At 42.6% G+C, this 18,573-nt stretch overlaps 1 protein-coding gene across 2 annotated transcripts in view; it reads right to left on the reverse strand.

The window, feature by feature from the left end:
- Positions 1–1,530: 1,530 nt before the first annotated feature.
- The window catches only part of PAIP2B (poly(A) binding protein interacting protein 2B), a 45,915-nt gene continuing 28,872 nt past the window's right edge, over positions 1,531–18,573 (reverse strand). For both annotated transcript variants that reach the window (XM_032652448.1, XM_032652449.1), the window contains exons 2-4: positions 12,917–13,065; positions 9,502–9,678; positions 1,531–8,539 (exon numbers count right to left, since the gene is read on the reverse strand). In XM_032652448.1, the coding sequence (XP_032508339.1) occupies positions 8,483–8,539; positions 9,502–9,678; positions 12,917–13,054 (372 nt within the window). In that variant the 5' untranslated portion in view covers positions 13,055–13,065 and the 3' untranslated portion in view covers positions 1,531–8,482. The remainder of the gene's footprint in view (positions 8,540–9,501; positions 9,679–12,916; positions 13,066–18,573) is intronic.

Consider the following 18,573-nt stretch of genomic DNA (forward strand, 5'->3'; position numbering starts at 1 on the left):
TTTAGTGGAACTAAGTGTTGTCCATGGAGAACATCACCAGCAATAACCTTAGCTATATCACACCCTCTCTTGATAGTCCCAGTAGGATTTAGGGGACAGGGTACAATTCTAATCTGGGAGAATTTTTACCTCACTGGATTTGGTACTTACAGGTGAACAGCACATTTTGCAGCTTTTCTGCATGAATGAGCTCTTAAGAAGTTGTGAGGATGGCTGATATCCAAGAAGGCCAACTAGACACAACTAGGCAGCCTACGTGTTCCTGGTGACTGCTGGCCTGGCTCTGGTTACAGGATGACACTGTTGTGTGGCAGCGGGAATGATGAACATCAGTGAGGAGCAGACATGATTTCCTGTCCTCTGGATACTGCAGTTTGATTGGTCAAGACAAGCCCAGAGCTTCCTGTTCTGCCCGTGCTGCTTGGCGAAGACTGAAGCCAGAGTCTCGATCTACAGTGGCTGCCTCTCCAGGTGTCTGGAGTGTAAGCTGTTAGAGGCATGGGTCATGTCCTAAACGTCAGTTCTCAAACTGCTGTGCATCAGTTATTCACGAGCTTGTTTTAAACTCAGGTTTCTATTTTTTCCCCCGTCCATGAGGTGTCTGATTCATTAGGTCAAGGATGAGATGAGATGGGGGATTTTCATTTCTACCAAATACCTTGAGTAATTTCTGCTGCAGAGGTCCAGGATCTGCACTTGAGAGAGCTCTACCCAATAATTTTGGAGCTCTGATTAGGCTCTCAACGGAGTCTTGAATACTTGTTTCCCAAGTCAGATGACACTTATTTCACTGTCTAGAACACAACGGTAGCGGCTCTTGTCCCATCAGCTCTAGCTCAACACAACAATAAGAACTCAAGACAAGTCCCTTCTGAAGGGACAGCCAGCCCTCTTCACATCTAGGTATGGCCCAGACCACTGGGGTCAGCTCTCAGCAAGTCACCAGTACATCATCAGCTAAAAAGCTTGCAAGGAGTCAGGGACACAGCAGAGTGCCTTTGCTCCATCTCAGTCCTGATAACACTTACTGATGAGTGGTGAACTTTGGAGAAGTCTTCACATGATCTCAGGACCAGGATCAAGCAGTACTTCGGATTTATAATCTAAAACTATTGGTGAAGAGTTTAAAAAGAGATATTTATGGGCTTGTGGCACAGTGGTTGAGAGTCCGCCTGCCGATGCAGGGGACGCGAGTTCGTGCCCCGGTCCGGGAGGATCCCACGTGCCATGGAGTGGCTGGGCCCGTGAGTCGTGGCCGCTGAGCCTGCGCGTCCGGAGCCTGTGCTCCGCAACGGGAGAGGCCACAACAGTGAGAGGCCCTCGTACCACAAAAAAAAAAAAAAAAAAAAAAGATATTTATGTTCTTCAGGGTACAGCCATCACTTCCTTACCATTGTCCAGGCTCTACTATTCCAGATGGACAGTGGAGGGCTTAGAGCACAGCTTGACTGACTTTCTAGTGCCAGCTCATAAGTATTCACTAAATATTAGTTGAAAAAATGAAGGCAATGTTAAACTGCACAAGGTCACTTTGTGTTTCTTTTTCCTTTGGTCAAAGGAGATGTGATGGGGTAGCTTATTCTCCAGTTAGGCTCTGTTACACAGAGGTTGCAGTGCAGGTCATAAGTGATTTTTGATGAGGTTCTCCCCCTTTAATTTTAAACTTATAATCTCCTTCACTAATAAGATATCAGGAGCAATTAATGGGATTCTGCACTGCCAAGGCATTAAATATGTATGTATTCATCTCATCTGAGCTTCTAACAGCCAAACAAGAGAGCTGGGAACAAGAACTGGACTTGAAGAGGCCGGCACTGCCTTCATCTACCTGTGTGATCTCGTGGACAGCACGGCCTCATCCGCGCCATCCATTCAGCAAATGTTCACTGAACGTCTTCTAGCTGTGATGAGTGCTCTAAGGATTTTTAATATAAGGATTAAAAATGAGTATACCGTTACACCTTATACCAACAGAAAGTTGGTAAAAATTTATGGACTATACTGCTTACAGTATCTGCACTTCTCTTTAATGTACTTAGTTTAATGAAAATTTTAAGTGAATGAATACACCATTCACGTCTGTAAGGCTGTGAATAGTTAGGCCCTGTATAGACATAACTATCTAAAAAAGCTGTAAATAGGCAAGTTAGCTCAGATTTTTTTAAACCTGATTGTACGAAGGAGGCAAATAAAAGCACTCAAAACAAAACCCATTGGCTGTGGTCTGGTCCCATGATCTTTTTACTGTAAAGCCCCTCGGAGAATCATTGGGAGATTCAAGCTAGGTGTAAACCGAGTAAGAGTTACCAGACTAACCAACCTTCTCAAGAGCAAGGATGATGTCTGCCTGTTAACTCCAGCAGCCCTGGTACCCAGGACAATGCTTGGTACCTAGCAGGTTCTCAAACTTGTTCAGTAGTTGAAAGGCAGATACAGAAGCCCTTTACTTGTTTTCTAGATGAGTCAGTTTTCCCCAGGAACAGGAAAATATCAGCTATCCAATTGCCCTTCAAACCCAAGGATTTCCTGTTACCGCCTCTGTTCAAAGCCACACACATTATTGCCACTATCACTACCATGTATTAAGTGCCTATCATATGCCAGGCAGTATTTTGAAATTAAATTTGGTCTAATTTTCACAATAGCCCCCAGGAGGAAGGTGTCACACCTTTACCAATAAACAGGTTCAGGCCAAAGGCACAAAGTGGTGCAGGTGGGATTCACTCAGGTCTGTGACTTCCAACACAATGCTTGTACTACTTTGTAACACCATTTAGAATGGAAAATTAGGCAACTAAAACTGTGATCCACGTTGAGACAAAATCAAACACATACCACGCATACGGCCCCTTGCAATATGATATAATGACCCAACTGTAGGAAAAAGGGTACCACTGCCAGCAAATGCATTTTATTCTCATTTTAATGAGATTTTCAACAGCTGCCATTTGGTTTGTATAGCAAATTTTTAAAAAAGTAACTTTTTTTCCATTTTTGATATTTTTATGAAAAGTATTTTCTTCACTTTTAAAGTCCTGCCCCTCCCCCAAAGTATTAATAACTACCATGTGATGTGTATTTAGGGAAAAAAAAGGAACAAAAACAGCTTTTAAAACACTTGAGAAATAGGGATAAAGGTCCAAAGTCCAGGCCTGGGCCTGCTGGAGGTGCTGAGCTGCCCTGGCACGCTCGGCGCGTCACCGTCCACAACAGCAGATGCGTGGGCCGTGCACAGACCCGCTGGGATGCACCGCAAAGTCCACTCCCTTTCTCCTCCTGACCGCCTCTGCTGGCTGGCCTCTTTCCTTCCAAATTGGTCTAACAAAGGCAGCACGGTCTTTAACACATGTTCCGCTTTGTAATGGAGACGACGCTATTGAGCAAGTTCTGAGATTCCTCCATTTTGTCGGGGAGGAAAACATATTCAACACAGTATTGATGGTTTCACTTTCTTGTCCACTCAAACACATGCTCATTAACTTATTAAGCTAATTATCAGATGCTTCAGAAGCCCGATGTGTAGACAGCACAGAAGTTTCATGTGAAAAGGAAGTTGCAAAATTATAAAAGTTTCTGCAGCAGGTCAGGCTCCTCGCGGAGCTCCTGATGACGAAGCTGGTTCTGATAGGCCGTCCCTTTGACATGCGCAGCAGTCCCGCCAGGAGCCCTATGTTCTCAGGGTTCCATTTAGACCAGGAGGTTGAAATCCAATTTTAAAAGACCCCCTGGTGACGAAACATATACCCATCGATGGAATATTATTTAGCAATAAAAAAGGAACAAACTACTAACACAAGTTATGTCATGGGTGAACCTCGAAAATATAACTGAAAAAAGCCAGCTACAAGAGACCACATTTTGTGTGATTTCATTGAGATGATGTCCAGAAAAGGCAAATTTATAGCGACAGAAAGATTAGTGATTCCCTAGAGCTAGGAACAGGTATTATCATGTAAATAGGCATGAAGGATCTTATTGAGGGGGATGAAAATGTTCTAAAACTGAGAACTGTATGGCTGTGCCACTGAGGAAAGTTACTAAAATCACTGAATTGTACACTTGAAATGGGTGAATTTTATGTTATGTAAAATATGCCTCAATAAAGTTGTTTAAAAAAAAAAGTCCCTGTCTCGCAAACCACCGGTCAAGCATTAAACATTTCTGAAGGCTCACAATCAACAGGACAGGATTATCAATTAGTGTTGAGTTACAGAGTGAAAACATTGTACTCTTTTATAGTACATAGCCTAGAATGTTTCTTTACTATTTATAATATTAAAAGGTAGCCAGTAAGAAGGTAGGATCGGGGAAGAGAACTCAGCAGACCTCACAAATGAGACTCCTAGTAACAAAATCTAAAGGGGCTTTTTCTTTTAAAATAAAGATGGTGCATCTGTCCCTTTGTAGATTTATCTTCTGTCCCCTGGAGTAGGGTGGTGAATCACTTGGCTAACGCCCCATAGAGATCAGTGTACTCAGCTGTCCTATTTGTATGCACCCCCCTAAAATCTCGACTGGGGACAGCAGTGAGGGCAGAGGCCAAGTAACAAGCAGGAAACTTGAGTGTTTCCTTGGGTCAGCCTCCTATTCCCCTGTCCTTTGTCACTAATTGCAGATTCAAGATGGGAGAAATAAAGACAGAAGATTAAAAACAAATGTGGGGAAAAAAAAACCGTACAAAATTGTGATGAAATTCACAAGGCAGCAGAGCACTGGCTGCAGAAAAGTACTCTGCGTAGTACCCAGGGACCAGGAGAACTAATGATCTTTGAGAGGGGAAACGATTCACATGGGTAACCGTGGGCAGAAGTAGGAGGAGACCAAGGTTCCTGATGCTCACCAGATCCCAGTCAACCCTCCTGTTCTCTCCATCAACTTCCCAAACTAACGAGGTCTACATTTATCCCGGGGGAGAGTGGCTAGGAATACACAGTCTTTCCCAAAAGGTGCCCGTCTCCAAATCTTGGTCAAATTTGTCAGGTCTCTGCCTGAACCCATACATCAGCATAACCTAACCAAGCAACATTATCAACCCGTGATGCCAGGACCCTTATTGAAGAACACTTGCCCCCTCCCATCTCAGGAGTGTAGATTCCTGGGCTCCTGATGTTTCTACATGGGCCTTGCAGCACCACCAATGCAAGAAGATTCAGTCAAGCTGTTTCCTTTGGCTACTTCTTCACACAACTTTCCCGACATATATTAATTTCTACTCTGAAGTCAGAGTGTTTGACTCACCTCCTTACTTCCCAGCATCTTCAAAATCAAGACAGAACTTTGACATTATAGCAATACACAATTTGAAAAATGCTGATTACCTCTAAAAACATTTTAAAGTTATAATTAGCATTGTAACCTTAATTAATGGGACCCCCAGCTGTTTTGACTTTGGAAACTAAAGGTGCTGCAAAGGTCCAGCCTTTTCCTTGCAATCTTTTTGGGTTTGACCTTATGTGATCCCCGAAAGTCAACTGCCGCAGTCAGAAACTGCTCCAAAGACCCAAAGGTGCAGGTGCTCAGGCCTAGGCTGTATCTATCAAGTTTTCTGCTGCAGTTCAAAGGGCAGGAGAAAATAAAAGGTATTTCTTTTGTTTTTTACCCCTTGAAGAGCAGGAGATAAAATCATTTTCATTTTGGAGTTTTAGAGTCCAATAATCACAAAATCAGTCACTAATAAACTAACACTTGGACCAGCCAGAATTGGCAATTGTTGAAAATACATATTCTGTTTCTATACTTAAACTTCTAGTTGCCAATTAAAAAAACTTAGAGTAGTGGCTTAAGTTCAATATCAAAATCATCACTTATAATACCAGCCTCATCCTTAAAAGGTAAAGGTGTCTAGTTTGGCTTGCACCCAGAACCTCTCCTATGAGGAGAAGTCTGAGATAGAGGTTCCCAGCCTTTCCCCAGTGAAGATCCAATAAGACCCACACGCATTTCCTGTTAAGGAGTTGGCAAACTCTGACTATAGCTGGGCCTGTGGTCTGGGTGACAATTGTGCTCCCACCTCACAACATAAAATAGATGGAGAAAAAGGTCACGCTACAAGAGGAACCGCTGGAAGCACAAACCTACACATTAAGAAGGGGGTCACACTGCTAGCTGCTTCCTGATATTGAGTCAGCGCACTGTGTCTGAGTGGGACTGGAACGGCCAGCCCTCAGGTTCCACTGCTTGGCTGGAAGGAAGATTTCTTAGTCCTGACCAAATATGCCTTGTGCAACCACGCTGACATCCTAGATGAAACCCCACAGCAGATGGGAAAACAAGCCCTTTGAACTACACCTAATACCTTAGCCTATCCTGGTGTCAGAAGGGCAAGCCTGCTTCAGGATGAAGAAACGGCTCCATCTGGATCCCTGTAGGACTTCCCAGACCAGGAGCCACACAAGAATCCATGGTGCTCTTTGTGATGGAGACACCACGGTCTAGACAATGGCTCTTTCTGCAATCCCAACACATTTCCAGCAGCCTTCAGAATTCTGAGCTTGGACAAGTTAATGCAGATTGAAGGAGGAAAAGCGGCCCTGGAAGAAAGAGACCTCTATTTCCACACTTCCTAGGTCCTCTCCTTATCAGAGGCAACAATTCCAGCTGAAAGCTGAAGCTGGAATTGAGACATTTCTTTATTTGTAGCCCTGCCTGAAAACGAGTTAAGAGTTCCATTCTCTCGAGGTAGAGACTTTGGGAATTCATGAGCACATCTGACAGTATGAGCTCCCTAAACTACTCTCCTATGACATTGTGACCTAACAAGGAAGGGCATTTTTCAAATGATGCCATCCTAAAGACTCAAACAAGGAAAAGATGTGGGTTCATATTTTCAATCTGACATAAACCTGTGGCTGCTCAAAAAGTCAACAAGGGACCTCATAAGAAAAAGGAGAAATTCTTAAATTTTCCAAACCCTAGTCCGTTCCTTCCAACCTCTGTCCCACATCCACATACTGAATTTACACAGACTTTATTTCAAGTTACATGATGTTTTCCTGACAGGCCTATCACACAAGACAGTGGCAGTCATACAGAAGCCACTGTCCTCCTCAGGCCCCTGCAAGTCCTTGCCCGTCCTGGGAGAACGGCCAGGACTGGACATGCTCTCTTTTAGACCTGACTCTCCCACCGACTCCTCTAGCACACAAAGGCAGCTCCTGGGCCAAGTTTAGTTCCTTATGAGTATCAACAACGACAACAAAAACCCCTGTGACTTGTGGGCAGGAAAAGAACACACCCAGAAAGTCCAACCTAGAAAACTCAAAAACCTGGGTATGTGGGAACAGCAAAATTTTATAACTGCCGCAACTGTCCTGGTGGGTCACACAGTCACAGGGTCAAACGGGACTCGCTCTTCTAGGCTTTTTTGGAGTTCTTCTGCATAATTCTGTAAGGTGGGAAGAAGCATCCAAACTGTGAACTGAGCTCCTTGCTAGTGTCCTGAAAAATACATTGACTTGTGAAAGTGCACAAACCTTTCTAAGGAAAGTAAGGTACCAGGTGGACCAAGTCCTCATGGGGCTGGAAAAAAACTGTCAAAATAAATTTAAGACATAACTAAGAGGATTCAAGGATGACTTCTCCAGGCTGACGCTGATGGCCAGCACCACATGCCTCTCGTACACCTTTGGTAACATTACCTTTTCTCAAAAACAGAGTAGGGTTGGGGTGGAGGGGAGACAGGGGACTAGACACCATGAGACGAAATGGCAAATCCACTCTAGTGCTCTTTTACCTTGTAAATTTTGAGTCTGATGGTAGCTGTAAACAGAGGCTTAAGAGTAGGCCAACAGTAACTGAACGGCTCAGGTGACAATCACCATCCCAGTCCTCTCCTGCTTTACAACTTTCATCAACCAGATGGCTGATGAAAGTTGCTCCTATTGGTTTCCAGTACTTTAAGCCTGTGTTTTCTTGAATGGGGTTCAGGCAGGGAGACATGGGCTCAGCAGGCCACTGGTGATCCCAGCTCATCACAGGAAACTCCCAGGGATCACGGAGCTGTGCATTCTGGTTTACAATACCTGCTTCTTCCACTCATTCCTCTTCCCATCCAGCTTAACAGACTGAGTAAGTAGTGCTCCAGGTGTTCATTGCCCTTGGTAAGTATACAGCAGAGCGGGAAGGGCATTCTTAAACACCCAGATTTTCTTGGTCAGCTTATTTTGTTTAAACACATACAGCAGAACATTCCTGACGGAGGAGGGGGGGGCGGGAATTGCAATTTCCCTAAATCAAAAAGCTAATAATAATAGGAAATTGCTCCAAATGAAAGTCAGTAGAACAAAAGAGAAATACTCAGAGGCTTGTAGAGAAAGACTGAGCACATTAGTTACTCCAATCACAGTGTCGAGTTAAACCACTGTCCCCTTTCCCCGCTGTGCACCCCTTGCCCGTCCCGCCCCCCTCTTCAGCTCCGCCTTTTTGTGCAGCGTTGTCCCCAGATGTGGGGACATACAAGTTCTCCTCAAAGCTTTCTGTCAGCTCAGTACTTCACTCCTGGAATAAATTCCTTGGCATCCGGGTTCAGGTTACTTTTGCTCTGAAATAAGAACCAAGAGATAATAAATGCCAAGGCAAGCTGTACTTTAAAACGTATTTTTCCTTGCTTCCGTTATTACCAGTACCTTCCTCTCAGCCTCAAGGAGAGAAAAAATAGAATTCCTTGCAACTCAAGCTGTTGTTGAGTTGTTTCTTCTGGGCTGCTCTCAATGTTCTGATGTACTAAGCCCTGCTAACCTCATTTTCTCCTTCCTACTTTAGACTCCTGTTTCCTTCATGATGCTTTCATTTAAATTTGACCCCAAAAATACTTTTTCAATTTATTAGTACCTTAACTTGATGAAAATCAGAGTACTCCATCAAAGTAGTTTGGTTACCACAATCCCTATTTTTTTTTTTTTCATCTTTCTGTACTCTCTGGTTATCTACTATCTTGTGAATATCTAAAACCTCATCAAACTGCAGGGCACAATCATTCAGAAAGTGAGTTGTGTGAGAACAATATCACTTACAGAATTCTGACATTAGGTCAACATGGAATGCAAGGAATTAATTTATCTGGGCTTCTAATTATAAGTGGAAGATGGCCTCTTAAGAGTATATTCCTTCCAAAGTGAACAGGCAATTTTTATAACAGCATCATTCAAAATTATAAATACAGATTTGAGGGACAGCAAAAGAAAAGGACAGCAGCAAATGATAATTTGAAACCAAACCTCTTCCATGTTCAAATTTTTATCCTTAATCCCAGTTCTGCTTTGAAAAGCCCATGGGAGAAAATGAAAGTTGGTGATGCTGCAACCATCACATTTGCACAGTGCTTTAAGAGGTGCAGTGCATCTTCAACGCACCCCCTTATTAATGCCCAGGTGATGAGTGAAGAATCAGCGGCTCAGAGGGCTCCAGAGCTCGCCCAGGGTTGTAGGGCCAAAAAGAGAGTCTGTGACTCTAAATCCTACATTCTTTTCACTATGTCACATGTGGAACTACATATGCTCTTACCAAAATATCTTCAGAATCATGACCATCACTGACTGACAGTCCATTTAACTGTTGTTGCAACTGTCCCATGGCCTGAGGCAGGTCTCGCGATGGAATAAACCAGTCCTGGTCTTCCTCATCCAGCATCTCCTGGAAGCAGCGGTCCAAGAATTCTTGCTCCTGCAGCTCCTCTTCCACCTAGCAAGCAAAGGGGAAGAGCTCAGACGTACTGTCCCAGTGGGACTCACACCTTCCAGTTTTCTCTCTTTCTTTCAGAGGTTGTTACTATGCAGTTAAGAATGATCTTGTCGGGGGGCTTCCCTGGTGGCGCAGTGGTTGAGAGCCCGCCTGCCGATGCATGGGACACGGGTTCGTGTCCCGGTCCGGGAAGATCCCACATGCCGTGGAGCGGCTGGGCCCGTGAGCCATGGCCGCTGAGCCTGTGCTCCGCAATGGGAGAGGCCACAACAGTGAGAGGCCCACGTACCGCAAAAAAAAAAAAAAAAAAAAAAGAATGATCTTGTGGACTTCCCTGGTGGCACAGTGGTTAAGAATCCACCTGCCAATTCAGGTGTCACGGGTTCGAGCCCTGGTCCGGGAAGATCCCACATGCCACAGAGCAACTAAGCCCGTGCGCCACAACTACTAAGCCTGTGGGCCACCATTATTGAAGCCCGTGTGCCCAGAGCCCATGCTCTGCAACAAGGGAAGCCACCACAGTGAGAAGCCCGCACACCGCAACGAAGAGTAGCCCCCGCTCGCCGCAACTAGAGAAAGCCCGCGCGCAGCAACGAAGACCCAACGCAGCCAAAAATAAATATTAATTAATTAAAAAAAGAATGATCTTGTATGAGATCTACTAAGAGTTATGATGCTTCTAATGACAGGCTAGAGAAAATATAATTTTTAATTTTTCAACCAAATTCCATCAAAAATAAGGCTGAGGAAATAGTCAAAATAGCAGAAATTCCAGGTATTCACAGATCTTCTAATATATGATACAGATATTTTCCACTCATATGGCACTTACAGAAAATCATTTTAAAGCTTGAAATTCTTTTCTCAATCTTGTTGAGAAGCGATTCTTCTTAAATTTCCCATCTTTCAGATATGAAAAGGGTACAGGAACTATGTAACTAGACCACTACCTGGATAGTGGAGATTAAATCAAAACCAACTCCCAGCTTCTGGCCCACTTTTCTGGTATTGAGGCCCCTACATGAGAAAAAATACTTTCATAACCTTAGAAAGATATAAAGAACACTTTTTTGCATACCAATAGAAAATGATGTCATCAATGTAGTATACTTTCAAAACAAGAAGAAATAATGAGTATTTACACAACTGCATATTTCTTTTTTTAAATTAATTAATATATACTTTTAAACATCTTTATTGGGGTATAATTGCTTTACAATGGTGTGTTAGTTTCTGCTTTATAACAAAGTGAATCAGTTATACATATACATATGTTCCCATATGTCTTCCCTCTTGCGTCTCCCTCCCTCCCACCCTCCCTAGCCCACCCCTCCAGGTGGTCACAAAGCACTGAGCTGATCTCCCTATGCTATGCGGCTGCTTCCCACTAGCTATCTACCTTACATTTGGTAGGGTATATATGTCTCTCTCTCTCTCTCTCTCTTGTTTTGTCACAGCTCACCCTTCCCCCTTCCCATATCCTCAAGTCCGTTCTCCAGTAGGTCTGTGTCTTTATTCCTGTCTTACCCCTAGGGTCTTCATGACATTTTTTTTCTTAAATTCCATATATACATATATATATATATATATATTTTTTTAATTTTTGGCTGAGTTGGGCTTTCATTGCTGCGCACGGGCTTTCTCTAGTTGAGGTGAGTGGGGCTACTCTTCATTGTGAAGTGTGGGCTTCTCATTGCGGTGGCTCTTGTTGTGGACCATGGACTCTAGGTACACGGGCTTCAGTAGCTGTGGCTCACGGGCTCTAGAGCGCAGGTTCAGTAGTTGTGGCAGACAGGCTTAGTTGCTCTGCAGCATGAGGGATCTTCCCAGACCGGGGCTCAAACCTGTGTCCCTTGCACTGGCAGGCGGATTAGTAACCACTGTGCCACTAGGAAGTCCCCAACTGCATGTTTCTTAAAGACTGTCTTAATCTAAAGCAATATATAGCTAGGATATTTTACACTTTTTTGCAGACACTGTTAACTCTTAATAAAGAGTATGCTTCACTCTGGAGATTAAGTGTGATTTTAACAGGCTTCCCGCTTCTTGTTTGGCCATGACTTTCCTGCAGGAAGCCTGGTGACAGATTCACAGTTCACTTGAGCCACCACCAGAGGGCCGGTCAAGCAAAAATAATCACCCAAGCCAGCCAATATAGTTAACCTCATGAATTCAAAGGAAAAGTCACTGGTAGCAAGACTTAAACATACTATTTCAACATTACAATTAGCCACACTTTTTCTTTTTTTAAATATCAAGTACTTAAAATAACAGCTAGAAAATATTTCCAAGCTACAAGATTTAACATGACTGCTCAAGATGTGCCCTTCCTCTCTCCAAGAGCATAACAACATGCTCCCTGGTATTAAATCTACCCTTATTCACAGGCACAACCCACAAAAATGGTTACCTGGGCCCAGAGGTGTGACAGGAAGCATGGTCTATGTACGATTCACACAGATCATACCACAATGGGCCACATGGGGTGGTAACTCCTGGCTGCCCCCCTAAACTTGTTTCCTTCTCCCCAAAGCACCAGGCTATTCAGTTAAAATCACATTTCCTGTCTCTCATGCTGGATATGGCCATGTAACTATTAATCATGTAATGTCCCCAGAAGGGGTGTGAGCATTTTGGCATCACTTGGTTAAAAAGAGATCTTTGCTTTGACATTTGGCTCTCTGCCTTTCCTTGTGGCTTGACTTCCAGTTATCCTGCATCTGATAAAATGCCCTGGGCGTGGCAGAGCAACATCATGGAGGGCACCGTGCAGTTTGCAGAGTCACCTGTCTACCTGGAATGCTTACCTTGGGCTGTTAACGCCACAGAGATATAAGACAATGAATTATTGCTGGATCTTTGTGGAAGCAGTCTAGCCTTCCCCCACCTAATACACTCCCTATCTCAGACTTGCATTCTGCCAGTCTCTGAGTTCCTATGTGTGGCATGCCAAGCTGGCCTGTCTGCACACAGCTGCTGCTTCCCAGAAGTCTACACCAGAACACCACGGTATTTGATCCTCTTTTAATTAGCATGGTAGAAACATTTCAATATCATCCTCCAAGGTATCTTCAATCTGATCTCAGCAGCTGAAGTTGCTTCTTGGTCAGCCAAGACCAGGCTTCTACATATTTTCAATTTGTTCTAAAGCCAATGAACCCATTTCTCTTGTAACAGACTGACGGTAAAATACTATAGCTGTTGAATTACACATCTCATTAGCCTTTCACTTCTTTACCTGTCTGTTGAAATCCTCTTCATTCTCCATCCACATGTACTCTGCAAATGGGTTTTCCTTCTCATCATGCCCATTTAACCCTTGGTCCTCTTTGGATTTTATATTGGGTGAAGTATTCGCCACACTGGATCCATTCATTATGATAGAACCTAAACAGGAGCAAAAGAAAGGATAAAATGATCCAAAAAGCAAAAAAAAGGATAAAAAGGATAAAAGGATCAAGGAAATGAAAAGATTCTTCCAGATGCTTTTGAAGTTCTAAATCAAAGTTATTAACTATAGATGAATAGAAACTGCTAGTCTATAACTGTTACAAAACTAGCCATATCCTCTTACCAACTATACAGATGTACGACTCTTTAAGAGTTAAAAGAAAAAAAACATCTAGGCTCAGTTAGCCTTTCTAGGCAAGTGGGTTGGGGGCCGGGGGTGGGGAGTATTTTTTCAAGCCAAATTTCTGTAGGTTCTAGAACGTAACCAAGATCACACAGCTTCCTTATTAACATTTAACTAGGTAGAGAAAATGCATTCTTAATAAACACTGTAAACAACTGCCCCTTATTCTGATTCTTAAGATGTGTTTTTCTTTAAAACATATTTCAAAAATAATACATGTTAATTGTATTGAAAAGCAAAAAGGAGAAAAGTTAAGGTCACCAGTCGTCTAACCATCCAGAGTTAAAAATGTTTAACAATATGGTGGATATAAGCTTCCTGACTTCCCCTACGTGTGTACATATACACACAACCATTCTCCAAGGATCCATTCGTACAGTAACAGCATGATGCGCCATCATTTTCTTTTTCTTATTTCTATGTTAATACAGCCACACTGTCATTTGGTGTATATCCTGTATTTCTGTATTATAAAGGTTGGATGAACTTCTTGTGTTCATTTTTTCTAATGATTTCCTTAGGATAACTCCTAGAAATAGAACTGCTGTATAGGAAAGGTTTGTTTTTTTTAAGGCTCTTGATCTATTGCCATGCTGCCATAAGAATTTAAATTCCCACTGGTATTATGTAAATGCCTGTTTCTCTGCACTCATGAGTATTATTATTTTTTAAACTATTGCCAATTTCATACAAGAAAACTTGCACGTTATTGTTTACATTTACATTTCTTTGATTTTTACTGAGGCTAAGTATTTTGAGATAAGCTTACTAGCCATTTATATTTCTTATATTGTAATTTTTCTGCTAAAGTACTTCACCCATTTTTCTCTCAGGGTACATATACCATTCCCTTGCCTTTTGTAAGAATTTTTATTACATTTGTCATAATTTTTATTTTTCATAAACTAATTTATAAATAAAAATTATTTTTCGATTAATTTTTTGGTGGCAGTTTTTACTGGCTTTAATTTTTGTCTGCAGTTTGTGTGAGTGTCTGTCTATGGCTTTTCAAATATGTACATATTTTTAAAAATTGTTTACTTTGGCTTCCAAATCCATTTTGATGTGTTCACTATCATCTGAAATACGTCTTTTTTCTGTACTTTATTTAAATCCTAACGACTCTTTAAAAACCACTGCAGTCTTTACTCACTCTATACCACCTCCCCTAAGCTCTTGTATGTAATGAGCATGGTGTTAATACTACTTAATTGTTCTGTTTCATATGTTTAATTTTTCTCTTTCCAATTATAAACTCATGAAACACAAGATGTAGGTTTCTATATTTTGCAACCTACCTCAGCATTAGGAACTCCATATCTACTGTGGATCATCGTGTTTAGGCAACTTTTCCTTTCCAGCCTGTCTCCTTCCAGTCTCAACTCAATCCCCTCCCAACCATCCCTGAGGCATTTTTAAGTTTTAACAGATTATTTCCTCACTCATTTCTATCTTGGCAACACTCATGAAAAAGTCCTTCTCTGCTTCTGGGTACACTAAAAAAAATATTGCTTACTCTCCTTTAAAATTTTTGCAATTTTCTAACCTGTTATGAACATTAGAAAATCTCATCTTCTTAAAAGACCAAGTATAATTGTGAAGAGTAATAAGAATAGATGGAAAAACAACTCAGTGATAGCTCAAAAAGAATTTAAGACAGAACCCATTTAATTCACTGTTGGTTTAAATAGGGCACCTAGTATGAAATATATCAGTTTAACATATTTCAGATAGAGACAAACGAAATCAATGATTATTCCAAATACTGCTCCAGAATAATTCCATAAGGCTATAAAAGGGAGGAAACCAGCTCTTGACTTTCACCACTTCCATTTGCAGCATAACAATGATAGAATTAAGTCTGCTCTAAATGCCAGGGCAACTGCATAAGTAAGTATTCCTAGTCAGAGACCTTTTTTTTCTTTTTGGCTGCGTTGGGTCTTCGTTGCCGTGCATAGGCTTTCTCTAGTTGCTGCAGGGGGGGTTACTCTTCTTTGCGGTGCATGGGCTTCTCATTGCAGTGGCTTCTCTTGTTGCTGAGCATGGGCTCTAGGCGCACCAGCTTCAGTAGTTGCAGCATGCAGGCTCAGGAGTTGCGGCGCGCAGGCCCTAGAGAGTGCGGGCTTCAGTAGTTGTAGCGCGTGGGCTCAGTAGTTACAGCATGTGGGCTCTAGGGCACGCGGGCTTCAGTAGTTGTGGTGTGCGGGCTCAGTAGTTGTGCTGCACGGGCTTAGTTGCTCTACAGCATGTGGAATCTTCCCAGACCAGGGACCAAACCTGTGTACCCTGCATTGGCAGGTGGATTCTTAACCACTGCGCCACCAGGGAACACTTGGCAGTTGTTTACCACCAACACTGATTTTTCCCCACATTATGGAAATCACCCACAGAGAATCAGAGTTCAGTTTTCTAAAACATCTGCCTTTGCCCAAAAAATAAATCCTGAGTGCACATGACCATAAGGAAAAAGGGAAGACAGAGGAAGAAAGAACAGAATAACCCTGCTAATTCAAGAGCAAGGCAGAGCACAGAGAACAAACTGCAGGATACACCTTCATGAGAAAGGGAATGGAAAATTACCACAAACTCAACATGGGGATTATCCAATTTAACACAAACACTTTAGAGAAGTTGAAGGCACTGAGATATGAGACTGTCAGTACTAGGAAAGTGGTTCTCTCCACAGTAGGTTATACAGTATTGATTCGTATTTTATACCATTCCACCTGTGTTTTCCACACAATTGGGAAGTTTGTTTTCTCTAAATAGCAGCAATCCAACAACTTAATTTGTGCAGCATTTTAACAATTTATAAAGTACTTTCATATCTATGCTGTAAATTAAGGCATCATCTGTCCAACCTCACTTTTAAAAAACCACCCAGACAGTGCTAAAGTAAGACCAAAGAAGGTACTGGTTCAGGGGTTAAGCAAACTGGGTTGCTGGGTTAGTTCAATAACAACACTGGTTTGTGGGCCTTCTGGGTGACAGTGAATTGGTGCCCCTCGACTTTAGAAGTGGGGTGGGAATGGGGAGATTTTGCTGGAGAACGGGAACTCCTAGGTAAGACACTTGGGGAATGCCTTCCAACTTGAGGAAGACACCAGGTAAGATACCACCATTGCCTGTAACTTCCCTGACTTTCCTGCTTCCGAAGTTGCATGTTAACGTTCTCTGTTTCCAGCCCCTCTCCAGCTCACCATCCATCATGCATGCCCTCCAACAGCACAGTGTTTCTCTAATCATCTTATTTTGACTTTTTACGTTCATTATTTCACTTGATCCTCCCACACCAAAGCATATCCTTGTGAAATTCTAGTGTAGTGGAGACAAAGAAAATACCCCCAAAGCATCCAGAGATGGGGGGAAATGCTTGGTTACACAGGCAGATCACAAATCAGAATAGCTGCTACGTTGTCAGCTACACTACGGAGAAGCGCATGTGAAAAGGAGTTGGATCTTATTAACAACCATGTGATTGAACTTAGAAGTTCATCTTTCCCGAGTCAAGCCCTCAGATGAGGCAGCCATTCCAGTTGACAGCTTGACTGTAACTTCATGAGAGACTCGGAGATAGAGGCACCCAGCTAAGCTGTTCCCAGATTCCTGACCCACAGGAACTGTGAGATAATAAATGTTTGTTGTTTTAACCTGCTAATCTTTGGGGTAAGTTGTTATATAGTAATAAATAACTAACACGGGTATTCAATGAACACTGACAACTATCTCTGCCACATAGCCCACCAGTTGCCACATCTTTCCAATTATCTATCAAGAAGTCAAATGTGCAGTCTGAAGTAGGTCATTACTTGAGAAGTTCTTCAAGAATTAGACCTCAGCAGTACATAAAGGAGTTGGTGTCTGGTCTGTGTCTATACTGCATTATGAAATCTAAGAACTACTTGAAACTTCTTCCCCCTGTATCTCACTTTCCCTCTTATAGACACGGCAAACATGCTGAAAATGGAAAATAACGATTGTCATTTGGCTGAAGATGGGAAAGCATGTAGCCCTGTTCATAGTCAAAAACAGGAGTGCTAAGCTCCTGCCAAGCATTTGATTTAGCACTTTACCATGGTCAAGGGTTTGTGTTTAAGATATCTGGCTTGAAACAGAGGCCTTGGCTCTCAGCCACAAAGAACGTCAGGGCTTTTAATATATCTAGGATATTTCTAGAATACATACTTAATCAGTTCAACACTTTGAAAAACCACAAATTTCAGATACAACATGCTCACACAAAAAACTGACTGTTTTTTTAAACCTAAATGAGATTTTTTCAGAAGCTATAAACCTAGATCGTGCCCAGGATAACAGTCTGACTGTCAAGAACACTTGGAACTTTTGACTCAATTACTGGGAAAAAGTCAATTGAGTAGCTGATATAAAAACTGATCTCGGGCTTCCCTGATGGCGCAGTGGTTGAGAGTCCGCCTGCCGATGCAGGGGACGCGGGTTCGTGCCCCGGTCCAGGAGGATCCCACGTATCGCAGAGCAGGTGGGCCTGTGAGCCATGGCCGCTGAGCCTGCGCATCCGGAGCCTGTGCTCTGCAACGGGAGAGGCCACAACAGTGAGAGGCCCGCGTACCGCAAAAAAAAAAAAAAAAAACTGGTCTCTACTATTCTGTTTCCTACAGTTTTGTTAACTTCATTCAGTCTGGTTAATACTGGTTAATAAAAATTAAACATTATGGACAACAATTTTACATTTTACTTCAAATATGCTGCCACTAGATTCAGGTTTTGTCTTTTCCCAGTTACTCCTTAGCAGCTCAGGTAATTAGATGCACTCACTCACTAATATCTGCGTGCCTATCTACCCTTGGCACTGTGCTTGACTGCTGCTTTGACAGGGGACACAGTCCTTTCCCTGTTGGTATTTACATTCGCTCAGGAGACAAGCAAATAATTAAGAATAATTACTATTAAATTAAAAGGAGAAGTAAAAGCGAGTATGAGAAGACAACAGGAAGACCCAATCTAGTCCAGGAGTGGGGGATGGTTCGGAAAGGTTTCCCTGAACAAGCAACATTTAGACTGATACCTGAAGAACTTAAGTTAGCTAGCAATAGGGAGGAGAGGGTAAAGCATGTGCAAAGAGTCAGAGGCAGGAGGGGACTTTCAGGAACTACAAGCAGGTAGGTATGTATACAGTTGGAAGGTCAAAGGAGAACCAGGGGGGAGAACTGCCAAGGAAGAGAGATGAGGTTGCAGAGGCGGATGGGGCCAGATCATGCAGGACATCAGAGGCTACATGAAGG

Source organism: Phocoena sinus, chromosome 13 (genome assembly GCF_008692025.1).
Source record: "Phocoena sinus isolate mPhoSin1 chromosome 13, mPhoSin1.pri, whole genome shotgun sequence".
NCBI lineage: Eukaryota > Metazoa > Chordata > Mammalia > Artiodactyla > Phocoenidae > Phocoena > Phocoena sinus.